The sequence below is a fragment of the Gobio gobio genome, assembly GCF_949357685.1.
Source record: "Gobio gobio genome assembly, chromosome: 20".
NCBI classification, from domain to species: Eukaryota; Metazoa; Chordata; class Actinopteri; order Cypriniformes; family Gobionidae; genus Gobio; species Gobio gobio.
The window spans coordinates 6,350,646-6,368,180 of record NC_137113.1 but is presented as its reverse complement, the minus strand read 5'-3'; the positions used below and the strand labels follow the sequence as shown (position 1 = coordinate 6,368,180).

At 39.4% G+C, this 17,535-nt stretch overlaps 2 protein-coding genes across 2 annotated transcripts; both read right to left on the bottom strand.

The window, feature by feature from the left end:
* Nucleotides 1-1,647: 1,647 nt before the first annotated feature.
* LOC307143788 (zinc finger MYM-type protein 1-like) lies at nt 1,648-3,375 on the bottom strand (the record flags this gene model as incomplete). The annotated part of the gene is made up of 1 exon (XM_079845552.1): nt 1,648-3,375. The coding sequence occupies one exon, from the start codon at nt 3,373-3,375 to the stop codon at nt 1,648-1,650; it is 1,728 nt and encodes a 575-aa protein (XP_079701678.1).
* Nucleotides 3,376-4,092: 717 nt separating this feature from the next.
* On the bottom strand, nt 4,093-17,414 carry LOC307144087 (uncharacterized protein). The gene is made up of 4 exons (XM_079846075.1): nt 17,303-17,414; nt 9,465-9,547; nt 6,586-6,873; nt 4,093-6,145 (listed from the first exon to the last, which is right to left on the bottom strand). The coding sequence occupies exons 2-4, from the start codon at nt 9,535-9,537 to the stop codon at nt 6,018-6,020; spliced, it is 489 nt and encodes a 162-aa protein (XP_079702201.1). The 5' UTR covers nt 9,538-9,547; nt 17,303-17,414; the 3' UTR covers nt 4,093-6,017.
* Between the last annotated feature and the right edge of the window lie 121 nt (nt 17,415-17,535).

Below are 17,535 nucleotides of genomic sequence, written 5' to 3'. Positions count from 1 at the left end.
AATAAAATCAGCTTTCCCAATTGTCTATCTCATTGTGTTAGTTAATGCAACATAGTGGCTAAAACATGTTTTAAACCCAAAAATGAAAATTCTGTAATTTACTCACCCTGAAGTTGTTTCTTTCGTCTGTTGAACACAAAATATATTTTGAAGAATGTGGGTCATCAAAATGACTTCCATCGTATTTATTTTCCTACTCTGAAAGTCGATGGCTATCAAATGTCTGGTTACCAACATTCTTCAAAATATATATATTTTTGTCTGTGTTCAACAGAAGAAAGAAACCCATTTTAAACAAATTGGTGTGAGAAAATTATGACCATCTCTTTAAACATGCCACACACATGTATCTTAACTCCCAGATAGTTTGCATCCAAGCAAAAGAGAATGACTTTGTCACAATTACTGTAAATAAAGTAAAAGATTATGATGTCAACAACGCTTTTCTTGTGTAATATTTTGCCGTGATGACCGACTTCCCAGCGGCAACAGAGTTTGGGTTAAGGGTTATTCGATTCGATTCGATCAGCCTTGTTTTAGCCTAGATCCATATTTGCTGTCTATTAGACGTATGTAGTCGTTCAATAGCTATAATTAGCCGTCTATTAGATTTTCACTGACAGACCAAATTTAGCCTTGTTTAGCCTAGACGTCTGGGCTGTGTTTTGACGGCTATTAGGCGTCTTTTAGATGCAAAATTGCTTGCTGGGTGCTTGCTGGGCGTCCCTTGCCAAAAATAGATTCGTTCAAATTCCAGTCTGTCCTATTTCAACCACGGGACATGAAGGAGGGACGTCCCGTCCGAATAAAAAAACGTTCCAAACTTTTGCTAGAAAGTGCTACAGATGAAATAGAAGATAGAGACGATTTACTGAAAGCTCAGTAGAAATGTCATACGTTATTCAATAATTTAGCGAGGTTTCACACAAGAATCATGCATTAATGTGGAGGCGTTGAAGTGACTCGCGACTGCAACCGCAAAACCACAAGATTTATTAGAGCACAGAGAGAACACAATGAAACACACACTCATGATAATATTGCTACTGAGCCGGAACAGAATCTAAACGCGATGATATAAAATTATTTATTGCATTGTCTTCACTGGCTGAACGCAAAAAACAAATCAACACCGCAACATTAATCAGACAAAAATATCACAAACGCACACAGAAACAGTTTTCTATATTCATAGACATATAAATCACATAATACAAGAACAGCATGTATTGAAGATGTTTCCGTTTCTGGTTATGGATTAGAGTAGCCTAAATACAGGGGCGGCGCTAGAGAATTTTGAACGCAGGTGCTGAGGGGGCGCTAAATCATTGACAGGGGGAGCTGCGCAATTATATATTTATAAATACTAATAATAAATATGAGCAAAACTTGGCCACTCAATTTTTAACATTCAGTTATTTTATTTATTACAATTTAAGTTTTAATTTTATTAAATTGAACAAAAGCACAAAATTCATTATACAATCAAATATTCTTAAAGATTTTGCATAGGCCTATATTCATTGAACAAAAATTCAGTCGTGGACAATATGCAATCAAAAAAACACCCATAGCACTGGGGAAATATCAGTATAGTATTCACCAAATTGATGACACTTAAACTACTATTTACATATCTACTATGTCTCAAATCAGGACGATGCAACGGTTGTTGTGACTGAAGGAAAATACATCAATGATGCGTTGAACATCCAAATCCTTCGCTCTTCGTGTATTGATGGCCAAAAGTGCCAAGTCACTGTTTCGGGCATCCCCACAGTTGCTTCTCAGATACGTTTTCAAGCGTCTGAGACAGGAGAACGATCTCTCACATGACACAGATGTCACAGGGAGTGTCAGGGATATCAAGATGAGTTTGTGCAAGTCCATAAACGCATCTTTGTATGGTTCCATAAGAAACAGGAATTCAGAAGTGTTTTTAATCGAGTGTCCTTGTTTTGTTTTTCTTTCAAGCAAACGCCGGACTTGGTGCATCTCTGCGTTTAAATTTTCAATAGACAATTCCTTGAATGACTTGTGTTGGGGGCTGAGGGCTGAGACCCCCATCATTACATCGTCAGCATCTTTAGAGAAGCGTCTCGTCAATTCACTGACCAGCCTGTCAACAACTTGATAAAAGCGGCTGGTGCGCAGATCATCATCAGAGGTGTGCGCGCGGTGTATAGGAGCCTCAACGATAAAGTCATTCAATCGCTGGCTTTGTTGTCGGGCATCTCTTCTTCTTTGTGGTGTTAAGCTCTCCGATTCTAGGCCAACCCTGGCACACAGCTCATTTGAACGGTTTTGTATGTCACTCCAATATTCCTCTGAACGTTTTTCGGACAGTGCTGTGACGACAGATTGGATCAGATCACTTGCTGATGAGATGTCCAGATTGGGTGACTGCAGCTGGTCTGAAGCAAATTTGGTGACCCGGAATATGTCCTCAAATAAAATGAGGTGCAAAACAAACTGTTGGTCGATAAGCCCCTGAATTGCCCTGGCATCAGTTTTTCGCTTCGCACTTGTGTGTACATGAACATCCTGCAAAGTGGCCAGAATGGCAGGGAGTGATTTTTTGATTGCCCACAACGCAGAGTGCTGACATGCCCAACGTGTTTCACTAAGTTTCTTCAACTCGACTGGCTGTTCAGATGGTTCAAGCTCCTTCTGTTTTTTCTTGAAAATGTCATGGACCACTGAACCAGAAAAAAAATTGTAGAGCATCTGCACAATCTCGAAAAACTCAGCAGCAGGCTTGGTATTTCGTACACAGTCCACTAGAACCAGATTTAGTCTATGTGCATGACAGTGCACATATAATGCGTGAGGCACCTCTTTTCTGAACTTTTCCTGCACCCCGTTGTTACACCCTGACATCACCGCAGCTCCATCATAGCATTGGCCAATGCAGGCGTTGACATCGATGTTGCAATAACTGAGAGTTCTTTTAATACACTGTAGAAGAGAATCTGCATCCAATCCATCAGCTGGCGTAAAGTTTAAAAACTCCTCTATAACATTCCCGGCATAAAGGTAGCGGACTACTACGGAAATCTGTTCTTTCTTGCTTATGTCTTTGCTCTTGTCAACGATTAATGCAAAATAGCCAGCATCCTTCACTTCATCACTTATCTGTTTTCTTACCATATCAGCCATAATACCGATTATCTCATTTTGCACTTCGTGATGAGTATATTTAGCATTTGACGGGTTGTGTGCTATCTTTTTTGCAACCGTTTGGTCAAAAATGCTGATGACATTGAGGAGTTCGACAAAGTTTCCCCTGTTCGCTGACTGCTCATCCTCTCTGTGGCCACGCTGAGCGATGCCCTGACAAGCCGTGTAGCGCAAACTCTCAACAACTGCCTTCATATAGTGCCGATTTTCTTCGACTACTTTAGAATGTCCCTTATCTATAATGTTCAGTATTTTTGAGCCATCTTGTATCCTCTGTTTAAATTCACACCATGCCTCCATCGAAAACTTGTGTGCAGCACTAACATTGTGTGCTTTAAAACTCGGCTGTGCTTTTCGCCAGTTCTGGAATCCAGACACTGTGAACGCTGGCTCTAGACGGAAACCATGGCAACCCGCAGCCGCAAAATGTCTGCATGAAAAACAAAATGCTGCATCCTCATTAACAGAATACTCCAGCCAGTCAAATTGGTCAAACGATCCAGATTGGAAGCTTCTTTGCTGGTTTCCAAACATCTGGGATGGGTATTTACGGATAGGGCGCCTTGGTCCTTCGTCTGGTTCCTGGCTTAAATCCATAGGCCCGTTAACACTTGTGAAGCTGTTTTGAAACTGCATTGTTAAAAGCGCTATATAAATAAAGTTGACTTGACTTGACTTTGTAATAGGTTTTGATGAAAGTTGCATAGAAAATGCTATAGGTCTACTAACTATTATTTATGCTATGCATATATAACCTGGAATAGTTAATATAGCATTCTATTTGAACTATTATTATAAACCTTATACCAGAAAGAGGCAGAGGAACATGATTTTTTCATAGCTTATCTTAATGTGCTAGTGTCGGGATATACAGTAGTGACAGTTTATGCAAATATTACATTATTTTTTATAAGTTACCAATGGATCTTGAACAGTTACTTTATTCTGTGTGGCAATTTTTACACTGTTACATTTTGAAGTACAGTATCAGGACAACCCACATGTTTTACTGATACTGTTTATTAACTATTTGGGGGGCCTCCATGTCCATTTTGCTTGGGGCCCCCAAATTCCTTCAAACAGCCCTGAGACCAGACCTCTATCAGTGTGCCAAATTTCATAACTTTCCCGCAAACGGTTCTATTGGCTGCCATAGACTTCAATGGCGTAATAATAATAAGAAATCAAACGGTTTCAATAGGTCCCTCCGCACCTTCGGTGCTTGGCCCCTAATTAAGGATAGTACGTTTATTTTCAAGCACAAACGTAACAAAAACATTTGAAGTAAAAAAAAAGAATATACTGTAGTTTAAACTGTCTGGTCAAGCACACCGACATCTGCTTCTTTCAGAGAGACAAGCTTTTAAAATGACTGTTCTATTTGACCACACAAGCATGGAAAGAATATGTTACCCTGTTGTCAGTGCATGCACCCAGACAATCACATTTCCCACTGCACATTTAACAAGTTTAAATGAATTGAAAGAAAACATGAACATTGCAGCAGGGAGCTTCCTTTTACAGGGTTTAGAACAGATTTTTTTAAATACACTTTTATGTCCTTTTAATTATTTAATTTTACCTCTTAAAAAATAAATAAAACACTTATCATTTATTTTCAAAAGAGTGGCTTACAAAGTTACTTGTGGGGATGTTTTTGTAAGTTTCTTTTTTTAATACCAGAAGTCAAATGTTATTAATAAAGCACAGTCTTATAATATCAAGTGACTGGACATAGAGCTCTCGGGTAGTTCAGGGATGTCAGGGGGAAAATTCAATCTCTGTTCAGATAAAGGGCACTGGATCTCTGGAACCACCACATGACATAATGACATTGCAAACTTGTGAATGACAATAATAACTCCCTCTGTTCACTGATTGGACGGGTAAAAACATTTCGGAGAAAACCTAAGCATATACAGTAAAAGATTGCCTATGAGCTTCTCCTCCTTTCTCCTGCGTGGTTATGACGCAATCGATAGCCTATTTTTACAAAAACGGCTTCTACTGGGCGATAGTGTAAGATACAAGGTAATGAAGCCTTTTATACATTGTCGTGTGTCTTTAGAAATAAACATTGGTCAAATGGAGTCTTTAAACGTGATTATGAAACACGGAACACTTCACTATGATTTCATGTTGAAATTTGTTATTTTTCATGTTAATCAGGTCAACTGCTCACGCTGAATTAAAGCCACAGTGCATTGTTCTGATCAAAATTAACATGATTAACATGAAAAATGTTACGCCAATGTGTCGGACTCGGTAGACAGCGCAAGCAGGAGACAGCCAGTTAGGAAACAACTTGTACATGATATAAAATACTGTATCCTTAATTGTGGAAAATTAAGCTTTATCATATGCTGAAGTAAATTTCTGGAGTGTTAACGATTAATAGAAAAAACAACAACAAGAACCGTACAGAACCAAAAACCGTGACCCTAAAACTGTGATACGAACCAAACCGTGGGTTTTGTGAACCGTGCCACCCCTATACCTATAGATTAGCATTGCATCCTTCATATCTCTGAAGAGTCTTTAGTTTTATCATATTTATAACGCTGTACAGATTCTTTCCAAAAACAGCCAAACTCGTGGAGTGCAGTGGACGGAGCAAAAGAATCTCGAGCACACACACACACACACACACACACACACACAAGCTCAAAAAAGTGCATCCATCCATTATAAAAGTACTCCAGTGATGTTGAGTCAGTGATATTAGATCACAGATTCTGGACAGTTGCTGTTGTCCTCATCATGTCTGCGGCCCAGACACATCCTCATCTGGAATCCACAAAGTTTGCTGTAGTTTGGTTGAGTTTTGTGAATGATTGTCATGATGTCATGATGATGAGGGTGATGATGAAACAGCCCATAACTGCAGCGATGACCTTGTTCTTATATCCTGGACTATTCCCTGATCCAGGAACCGCTGTTTGAACTTGCTTGTCTTTGTTGGTATCTGAAAAGGTGGAATTAACAGAATTGTTTAACTCATAAACTCATCTTCAGCCTATCAGTCAGATTCTCCACACAGACTTCATTAAACACTTCTGATGCTGAGAATCTGATCAAACTGATTTCTTAACACAAATCTAATCATCTCTAAAATTACTCTGATTAAGAGGGAGATGAGAGATGCATCAGTTTCTTAGACCTTAAACTCTAAAATAATTTATTCACAGGTGATTTTTTAAATCATAAATATGCTGACAGGAGACAAAAGAGCAGTTTTCTGTGTTACTTTCTTACCTAGAGGTTCAGTGTCAGTTTCAGGTGTAATGGGCTCTGTGATTTTAAATCACTTTTAGTAGATTGAAAATAAAGTACAGTTGTAAACATGTATATATTTATAAACATGTGTATATTTATAATTATAATCAGCAGTATTATATAAAGTACCTGTTATGCTCACAGTGAATCCTGTTGTTTTCACTCCACACAGTGTTTGCACAAAGAATCTGAATTGTTCTGGCATTGCTGTAGTTGGAGTGAATCTGCATGTGAAGGAGGAGCCCACAGGAAACTCTTCTTTACAGATTTCTGAGTCTTTATAGTTCTCAGGGTAATTAAACTGATAATTTTTAATGCAGCTTCCAGAGCACTTCAGACTCAGAGAGACGTTGCAGGTGAGAGTTACTTCTTCTCCCACAGTTCCAGTCACATCCTCACAGATTACACTGATGTCACCTGAAAAATAACATGTATATCATATACAGCAACTGAACAATAATTAAGATTATATATATATATATATATATATATATATATATATATATATATATATATATATATATATATATATATATATATATATATATATATATATATATATATATATATATATATATATATATATATATATATAATATATATCATTCAAATTTTTACATATCAGACTTGTGTCTGTGTCCATAAGTCATATAACATACTGTGGATGTTTCTCTCTATTCATAAATAACATTATGCTTTGAATAAGATTTCATCTCTGGTATGAGAGGGTCACATATTTTATTATTTATTATCAATAGTAATAAACACACACAGTCTATGCATGCAACATCCTGACTGTTTCTTTAATCATGTGCAGAGAAACACAAGATCCTGTAGTCTGGACTGAAAATATGATTTTGTGTTTATCTGTATGAACACATTATTCAACATAAAAGTGAATGAGTGTATAAACACATAAATTAGCAGAAAAAAAAACACACTGCTCCCTGACTGCAGTCAAAAAGTGATTTAGTTCATTCAAAATCATTCAGTTTAGTTGGCTTAGGTCAAATTAATTTACACTAGTAATGTTTGACTTAACTTTATTACATTACTCAAACTATATATATTTGGTCCAACTTAATGTTTTCATTAACTAAGATGTATTCTTTCGTTCAAACAAGCAGTTTTTGTTCATCAATATATACACTAATAATCATATAAGGAAAGACTGCATTTAAGCATTGATCATTGAGGTCCCACAGATAACCATAAAATGCATAAACATTACAGAAACTCTCTGTTTCAAATGTTCAACATAACTAACACAAAACACCAACATCTTTCCCTTCACTGAAAGACACATAAAATAACACTTAAAGCTACACTGTGTAACCTTTTTAGTTTATTCTTAGCTAAAAACACTTAGTTCTTTCAAAAATATGTGCTCATTAATGTATATTTACTTCTTTCAAGTAATAAAGTATTCTCGTAAGTTTATAATATGCCATTGAAAATACATACGGGTGAGGGGTTCGAATGCGGGTCGCCATGTTGCCCCTCCATCTTGAAAGTACATTAGCCAAAGAGGGACATATTCGTAAATTCAAGCTTCGACTTTCGCGTTTTAACACTTGATGGCACCGTGTCGAATGTGGACGAGATCGAACTGGAAGCCATGTTAATCTTGGACTAAATCGGCCACCGTAGGAGTTAAAACGAAATCGGAATTGAGAGGAAGAGAAACTAATATTCACTGGATGGTCATATACCTTTTCACCACTAGATGGGGGAAAATATCACACAGTGTAGCTTTAATCCTCGAATTTACACTCCTAATGCAGTCCCTTGTAAAGCATGCTGGGAACTACAGAACCACTACCCAGTGAAAATGATTAATGTAGTTTTAACGCAAATTACTTTAGTAAACTTCAGTTTTAAATATATTAGGTGGATAGAACACAGTTGAGCAATGCAGTCTGTTAGTTTTGCCTCTTTGTCGCCATCTCTGTTTGAAACCTGCATTTGCAGTTATTTGTGGAAATATTGTGGATGAATCAAATGTTTTGAGTAGTTTGTCATTCATTCACCAAACCGGTGTGGATACTGTACTTCGGAATAACAGATACTACGTCTTGGAAGTACGACCAAAATTTTTTTTTTTTACGTTTTAACGGAAAATGTCATCCACGTAAGTAACATGTCTGGCACTTTTGTTTTGACCACTGAGAAATAAAGCATTACAATAAATCACGCTACCAACGGTGATTAAATCTAATGATCGCTTAGCTCATATCACAGCTCATATCACATCAAACTAATTATTATTATTGTTATACTTTGTTCTCAAGTTGTTAATGTTAACATTAGCATTGCGTGACTGTGTGTATTTAGTGTGTATTAGCGTTACCTGTAGATTTACATTTTCCAACAGTCTAATCTTTTGCTTTTGACTACGGGTGAATCTCCAGTTGTCACTGATGATTGTCGTTTGGATCTTTCTGGATTACAATCCGCCATCAAATGATAAATTTAATAATTCCAGCTGCTGTGAGAAAAGGCAATAACTGATCCTCCACCCGCAGCTTCCTCACATTCGAGCCGGACTCCTTCATGTATACAGACGTGACATAATGACACAAAGACATGCTCGAATTTCCCACAGAAATCCACCAGTCCCACTCAGATTATAACACATTATTACAAGTTTACCGTTGTGAATCGTGCTAAGGTAAGGAGATCATTTTGAACACTGGCTGGTAAAATTTTCTCAAAATTTGATGTTGGATCATTTTTAACCAAAAAAGTTACAGACTGCAGCTTTAAATTAAATGTTAAATTAAAAATGTAAAAACATTTTATTTCTTTAGCTCATCTTAATGAATTAAACTGAACAAGAGGCCAAAAAATATATATTTTTTGAGTGTAATGGATTTCTCTTGTTCAAACAGTAATCGTAATAGTAAATCTACTTTTGAATCATTGGAAGGATGAAATACTCAGAGCCTTAAACACTTCCCTACTCAAAACTTTCACATACTCTTTCTATGGGAAGTTTATTCTCTCACCATCAGCAGCTTGACAGACAGCAGTAAAAGTCCAAACCAGAATCAACAGCGGCACTGCATTTACAGCATTCATAGTTCTGATTCTGCAATAGAAAAAATGTGCGTCAGAAGTGAAACTTAAACTATAGGACTAACCCAGCAAACATTGGTCCGATGGCAACGTCGTGTCACTTGCCAAAAATATGTAGGAATAACATTTCGTAAAAAATGCATTCGTTCAAATTCCAGTCTGGAATATATATAACAATATTAATATAATAACAACCATAACGGGACATGTAGGAGGGAAGTCCCGTCCAAATGTAATGGGGTAGAAGGAGAAGGACTACAAATTGGATGGACTACAAATCCCATGAATTAAGGACACTATAAAGGGAAACCAAACTGGTTAGACTTCCTCTTTGTGGAACAATGTGGCAAACAGGAAAAGCTGTTTGGTGTCTTTCAATGCTGTGTAATAGCAGATGAGAAAAACCAAGTTGATTATAGAACTGAAGTGGTAAGTGTTCTTATGGGAATGGTGTTGATTGGTGCCTCAGAGAACTAAGCAGATATATTTGAGAATACAGATGATGCATGATTGCCGTTTACTTTATTGAAAGCATTAGTGGCTTAATGGGTGTCTGAAGAGATGACTTTAATGTTGAATTGGGTCTTGTGTATGGAAGTGGCAAAGGGATTGATTTAATTGTCTTTGTTTGTTTTTTTGTTTGTTTTTGTTTTATTTTGTTTTTGTTTTGTTTGTTGTGGACCTACAACTGACGGTGGGGTTCCCATTTTCTGGTATGTGATTTACTCTGTGAGGTTTTGGGAACAGTTGGTAGTGCTTTGATTTACTTTACACTTGTGGAGGTTGGAGTGAAAGTGTGTTTATTGTACTTGTGAGTGTGCACATAGTTTCGGAGCAATTCTCATTGGATAGGATTGGGAACCTTGTTGTCTGTAATGGTTACAATTTTGTTTGTTTGTTTTGTTTATTCTCTTTGCCATCTCTGATTACCCCATGTGCTTTTTGTGAATCTTGTATAAGAAACTGTTATATTTTGCAACAAAACACTGTGGTTGTGGCCCTTTTTCTGAGTTCTCATCCTTTGTGAGATGATGGGGTTACAAATGGCGTAGTCGGCACGATGTTTGATTTTTTTTTGGGCAGCACTACAGTGTGTTTAAATGTGTAAAAAAAAAAAAAATTTTTTTTTTTTTTTTTTTGTGCATTTTCTTTTATCTTTTTCTTATGTGTTGATAGCCACTCTTTTGTGTCGGTATCTAATAGGTAATTGTATAAGTAAACGGCAATCGTGCAAGAAAAACTGTCCCAATGGAGCAGGAGTTGACGGAGTTGAGGGAGCAGGTACGTAGTTTACGTGCTACGAATCAACAGCTAATGGAAGAACGTGCCGAATCCAACCCTGACACTAATCAGCCTGTATCCAACCTTAATGCTCCATCTTCTGTGCCTTTCAGCAGGGTGATGTATGTTCCTCGGGAGCGGAAGTGTCGCCGGTTCTTCGGGGACTTGGACTCTGACTTGAACATTGAGGACTGGATTGAGGAGGCTGAGGCCTGCATTGGGGATGGGAGTTGGACTGTACGAGAAAGGGTAGCATTTCTGATGGACTATTTGGGAGGGGAAGCCAGAATGGAGATCAAACTCCGACCCGCACCTGAACGAGAAACTCCTGAACTCATTTTTAATGTGTTAAGAAGTATGTATGGTGCAAAACAAACATTTGTGCAGTTGCAGAAGGGTTTTTATGATCGAAAACAAAGAGAGGGTGAATCCCTTGTTGAATTTTCTCATGCACTTATGTCTTTAATGGATTCTATTCTCGCAAGTCGTCCAGATGGTGTCCCAAATGCTGACCAAGTTCTTCGTGATCAGTTTGATGTAGCGCTTAAACGCGAACTCAAACGTTTTGTAAGACAAACTCCACACTGTACTTAACTTGATGTTCGAAGCGAAGCTATAAGATGGAATGAAGAAGGGAAGAGGGAAGTTATTCCCTCTGCTGCTCAGGTGTGGTGTAATGCTGCTCAGGGTAGAGTAATTGAATCACAGATGCATAAGGAATTTACTGATTTAAAAGAAATTAAGGAGCTGTTAAAGCAACAACAAGCTCAGATTGACGAGATTACTAAGCGTCTTGATTATCTTAAACCCTTGAGTAATGAACTGGCAAAATACTTCTCGAAGGTGTTTACGTTGTAATAAACTGGGTCATATTGCCCGATATTGTAGACAACCATGGCCTGTTGAGTCTGGATCTAGACCAGCTAGGGTGACGACAAGAGAAACACTGGTAGAGGAGAATGATCAACCTACCTCCCCTGTTGCTTCTAGTCAGACTACTGAAGTGGGTAGTGGAGGTTTAAAGACCTCTAGTCTTGTTTGTCCTACGGTGGTACAGCGTCTTATTGACAAATGTCCTACGGTTACCATTCAAATGGGGAGTGTTCCTGTTTTATGTCTGCTGGATACTGGGTCAATGGTGACCACTATAACAGAGTCTTGTTTTGACCAACATTTTCGACAGCTAGCACCAGACACTCTGAAAAATTGTGGTTGGCTTCAGCTAAAAGCTGCAAACGGTTTGGACATTCCCTATGTGGGGTATTTTGAAACTGATGTTAACGTGTTGGGGAAAATGATATCTAAACAAGGTGTATTGGTTGTGAAAGACCCAGAAAACATGTCCAAGAAGAAATCACTGGTTCCTGGCCTGTTGGGTATGAATATAATAGGGAAGTGTTATAATGAATTATTTGAAGAACATGGTTCAGCATTATTTTCAGTCCCACAGGTTAAGCAGGCGGAATCAGGCTGGAAGGATGCATTGTTGCAGTGCCAGAGAACTAGTGATCCTTCTTGTCCTGGTTTCATTGGCCATGTACGAGTGCAAGCTAAGCATCCAGTGCAGATTCCAGCTGGAACAATGAGGTTAGTTACGGCTTACTGCCCCAAGAGTGTTTCGAATGTTGTCACTCTACTAGAACCTATGAGCAGTGATGGTAGTGGTGGATTACCTGCAGGAATTTTGATTTCTCCTGCATTGTTACAGTCTTCCCAAAATACCATCTGTGTACCTGTGGTTAATGTCAGCACAGAGACCGTATATTTACCTGAAAAGGCTATGTTGGGTAGTTTGGTTAGCGCTGAGGTGATTGATCAATCTGACCAAGAAATTTCCTTTGAAGAAAAGGTGCAAGGTAATGTTAGTGAAATGGTTATTCAGTGCCAAATGACAGCTTCCATTTCAAACCACAGTGAGCTGGGAAAGGTTGAGTTACCGGGGCTTTCAGAGTCTGAAAGGGAAGTAGTCAAGCACCTCTTGTATAAATATCAGGATGTTTTTGCTAAGGACGATGGTGACCTGGGTTGTACTAAATTAATAGAACACCAAATCCCTTTGTTGAATAACGTCCCGGTACGTCAGCGCCATCGCCGAATTCCCCCTAGTCAGTTTGAAGCAGTGAAAACTCACATTAAGCAGCTGCTGGAGAGCCAGGTCATTAGGGAGAGTTGTAGTCCATATTCATCCCCGATTGTGCTGGTGAAGAAAAAGGATGGCTCCTTAAGAATGTGCGTAGATTATCGCCAGTTAAATGCAAAGACCCGGAAGGAAGCTTATCCTCTACCTAGGATTGAGGAGTCCTTAGACGCACTGACTGGGGCAAAGTGGTTTTCTACATTAGATTTAGCAAGTGGCTACAATCAAGTGCCAGTGGCTGAAGCTGATCGTCCTAAGACTGCCTTCTGTACTCCTTTTGGACTCTTTGAATTTCTCCGGATGCCTTTTGGGCTTTGCAATGGACCAAGTACTTTTCAACGGCTCATGGAGCGAATTTTTGGTGACCAAAGTTTTCAGTCCCTACTGCTCTATCTTGATGATGTGATTATTTTTTCAACATCAATAGAACAGCATCTGCAGCGATTGGAACTGGTACTGAGCCGTTTAAGACAGCAAAATTTAAAAGTCAAACTGAGTAAATGTTGTTTTTTCAGATCAGAAGTGCGTTACTTGGGGCATGTAGTTTCCGCTGCAGGAGTTCGTACTGATCCAGATAAGATCGCTGCGGTGGCAAACTGGAAACGGCCACAGACTCGTTTTTAGGCTTTGCTAGTTATTATCGTCGATTTGTAAAAGGGTTTTCGTGTATTGCAAAGCCTTTGAATACTTTAGTAGCGGAGGTCATTCGGGATCAGAAAACCAAGCGGCCAAAAGTTGAGTTAGGGAATAACTGGCCTGTGAGAATGCATTCCAGTCCCTTAAGGTAGCTTTGACCAGTGCTCCTGTGTTGGCTTATGCTGATTTCCGCTAGCCATTCATTTTGGAAATCGATGCAAGCTTTCAGGGTTTGGGAGCCGTTTTGTCACAAGAACTAAAGGGCAAATGTCGACCAGTTGCTTTTGCAAGTAGAGGGTTGAGGCCATCAGAACGTAATATGCGAAATTATAGTTCAATGAAATTGGAATTTGTGGCTCTAAAATGGGCCGTAGCTGAAAAATTCTGAGAGTATTTGCTGGGCAATAAGTGTACAGTATATACGGAAAACAACCCTCTTAGTCATTTGTGGACAGCAAAGTTGGGGGCACTGGAACAAAGGTGGGTCAATCAACTCGCAGAATTTGATTTGGACATAAAATATAAGCCTGGACGCAATAATGGCAATGCTGATGCTTTGTCTAGACAAAGCGCCGCCCCTTTGGTGGGACTGGCTTCAATTGCAGTGGTGCCTGAACAGATACGGCAGTCCGTTTCGGATCATGGTCCAGTAGCAGCGGTTAATAGCATCTCTGTTTTTCCTAGACAGTCAAAGGACAACTTGGGTGTGCTGCAGGAAGCTGACCCAGTTATAGGAAGGTTCATGGTTTACTGGGACCGTAAGCAGCCACCAACATCTCAAGAGCGTAGTTTTGAACGATCAGAGGTCTTGGAGTTAGTTCGTCAGTGGGGGAAATTGGAGAAGGTAGATGGCGTCTTGTACCGACGATTTTGGCCACAAGAAAGTCATAAGGAAGTTCGACAGGTGGTGTTACCATCGGTCCTTAGAGAAGAGGTTCTTACCTGCCTTCATGATGACCATGGTCATCAGGGGATGGAGCGAACAGCAAGGTTAGTAAGGGCTCGGTGCTATTGGCCAGGTATGTATAGCTATGTGGATGATTGGTGTAGGAAGTGTCAGCGCTGTACCCTGTCAAAAGTAGTTCGACCGAAGGTGCGTACCTTTATGGGGCATTTGGTAGCTGATAGACCGCTAGATATCGTAGCTATTGATTTCACACTGCTGGTCCCATCATCTAACGGAATAGAAAACGTACTAATTATGACAGATGTGTTTTCAAAATTTACCCAGGCAATCCCTACTAAAGACCAGACTGCTAAGACTGTGGCTCGGGTACTGGTGGAACGGTGGTTTTATATGTTTGGTGTCCCACGACAGTTACATTCAGATCAGGGAAGGTGCTTTGAGAGCTGTTTGATTCAAGAACTTTGTCAGATTTATGGAATTACCAAGACTCATACTACTCCATATCGGCCACAGGGGAATGGTCAGTGTGAGCGGTTCAATAGAACCATGCACGATTTGCTGCGCACCCTTCCTGCTGAGAAAAAACGCGATTGGCCATCACATTTGTCTCAGGTGGTTTTTGCATAGAATACCACAGAGCACCAGTCTACAGGCTATTGTCCTTATGTCTTGATGTTTGGACAAGAACCACATTTACCTGTAGATGTTATGTTAGTATTGGATGACTATGGTCAAACGAACTGTGATTGGATGGCTGACCATCGAGATAATCTGGAAAAGATTTTTAACTGTGCCCGAGCTCGTCTCCAAAAGGCTGCAGCTCAGCGTGCCCGTGCAAATGATGCTAAGGTGTGTCGTATGTCCTTGCAGGAAGGCCAGCTGGTATATCAGAGAGCTCACGGTCACAAAGGTAGAAGTAAAATCCAGGATGCCTGGGATCCAACCACGTACATAATTGTCCGATGCCCTGAAGATCAAGGGTCCGTATATTCTATTGTTCCAGTTGATGGTGGTAAAGTGAGACACATCCACCATAGTGAGCTGCGACCAGTTTATGTTCCATCAGATGGCCAAGCAGAGTATCTGGGCTTACCCCCTTTGAACGACTATTATGAAGATTTTGGAGGGGTCATGGTGTTGGGTGAATTGCCTGGGGTGATGGAGGAGGATGAATGCATTATGCCCCCTTTAGCAGAAGAACGTGGCCTTGATCATGAGTTGATCCCAGAGCCATATCAAGATGAACCGCCTTTGCAGCTAGAGGTGGGCTCATTGAGACGGACAGCACGGTCCACAGCGGGACAGCATACAAATCCATATCACCTTCCTCAGTTGGCACTGTGTAGAGAAGTCCAGCCAAATGGTCATGCCTCTCTCCCTATGACAGGGCTCTCCAAGGGTAAAAATACCCTGTTTTTTCGACCTTGGTCATAGAAATCTGATCGACGGGACGTCGATTTAAATTAAGTGGGGTGTATTGTAATGGGGTAGAAGGAGAAGGACTACAAATTGGATGGACTAAAAATCCCATGAATTAAGGACACTATAAAGGGAAACCAAACTGGTTAGACTTCCTCTTTGTGGTACCATGTGGCAAACAGGAAAAGCTGTTTGGTGTCTTTCAATGCGGTGTAATAGCAGATGAGAAAAACCAAGTTGATTATAGAACTGAAGTGGGAAGTGTTCTTATGGGAATGGTGTTGATTGGTGCCTCAGAGAACTAAGCAGATATATTTGAGAATACAGATGATGCATGATTGCCGTTTACTTTATTGAAAGCATTAGTGGCTTAATGGGTGTCTGAAGAGATGACTTTAATGTTGAATTGGGTCTTGTGTATGGAAGTGGGAAAGGGATTGATTTAATTGTCTTTGTTTGTTTTTTTGTTTGGTTTTGTTTTATTTTGTTTTTGTTTTGTTTGTTGTGGACCTACAACTGACGGTGGGGTTCCCATTTTCTGGTATGTGATTTACTCTGTGAGGTTTTGGGAACAGTTGGTAGTGCTTTGATTTACTTTACACTTGTGGAGGTTGGAGTGAAAGTGTGTTTATTGTACTTGTGAGTGTGCACATTGTTTCGGAGCAATTCTCATTGGTTAGGATTGGGAACCCTGTTGTCTGTAATGGTTACAATTTTGTTTGTTTGTTTTGTTTATTCTCTTTGCCATCTCTGATTACCCCATGTGCTTTTTGCGAATCTTGCATAAGAAACTGTTATATTTTGCAACAAAACACACTGTGGTTGTAGCCCTTTTTCTGAGTTCTCCTCATCCCTTGTGAGATGATGGGGTTACACAAATAAATAAAAAAAAAACGGTCCAAAACGTTTGCTAGGAAGCACTACAGATAAAATAGAAGATAGAGACGATTTACTGAAAGCTCAGTAGAAATGTCATACGTTATTTAATAATTTTGCGAGGTTTCACACAAGAATCATGCATTAATGTGGAGGCATTGAAGTGACTCGCGACTGCAACCGCAAAACCACAAGATTTATTACTAGAGCACAGAGAGAACACAATGAAACACACACTCATGATAATATTGCTACTGAGCCGAAACAGAATCTAAACGCGATGATATAAAATTATTTATATTGCATTGTCTTCACTGGCTGAACGCAAAAAACAAATCAACACCGCAACATTATAAAAAATACACAGAAACAGTTTTCTATATTCATAGACATGTGTAAATCACATATCACAAGAACAGCATGCATGCAGTGGGGATTTTCCTGTGTCTGGTTATGGATTAGTAAATATAAAGGAGATTTTTTTTTCCTGTTGAGAGAGAGTTATTGCTCACCTCAGGTCTGTGTGTCTTCAGCGTCTGAGAAATCATTCCACTCTGAGTCTGACTCTCTACAGCTCACGCGAGGGCATATAGGCTACTGCAGGCTGAACTAACTTTCACTTTCACCGTTCATTTCGCTGATATTTTTAGCCAGAAGTTGGTGCTTTCACTTCCCTGCAAATTTCCCCTTCATGTCATCATAATGCTGTTCAATAGCACACTGTAAAAAAAAAAAAAAAAAAAAA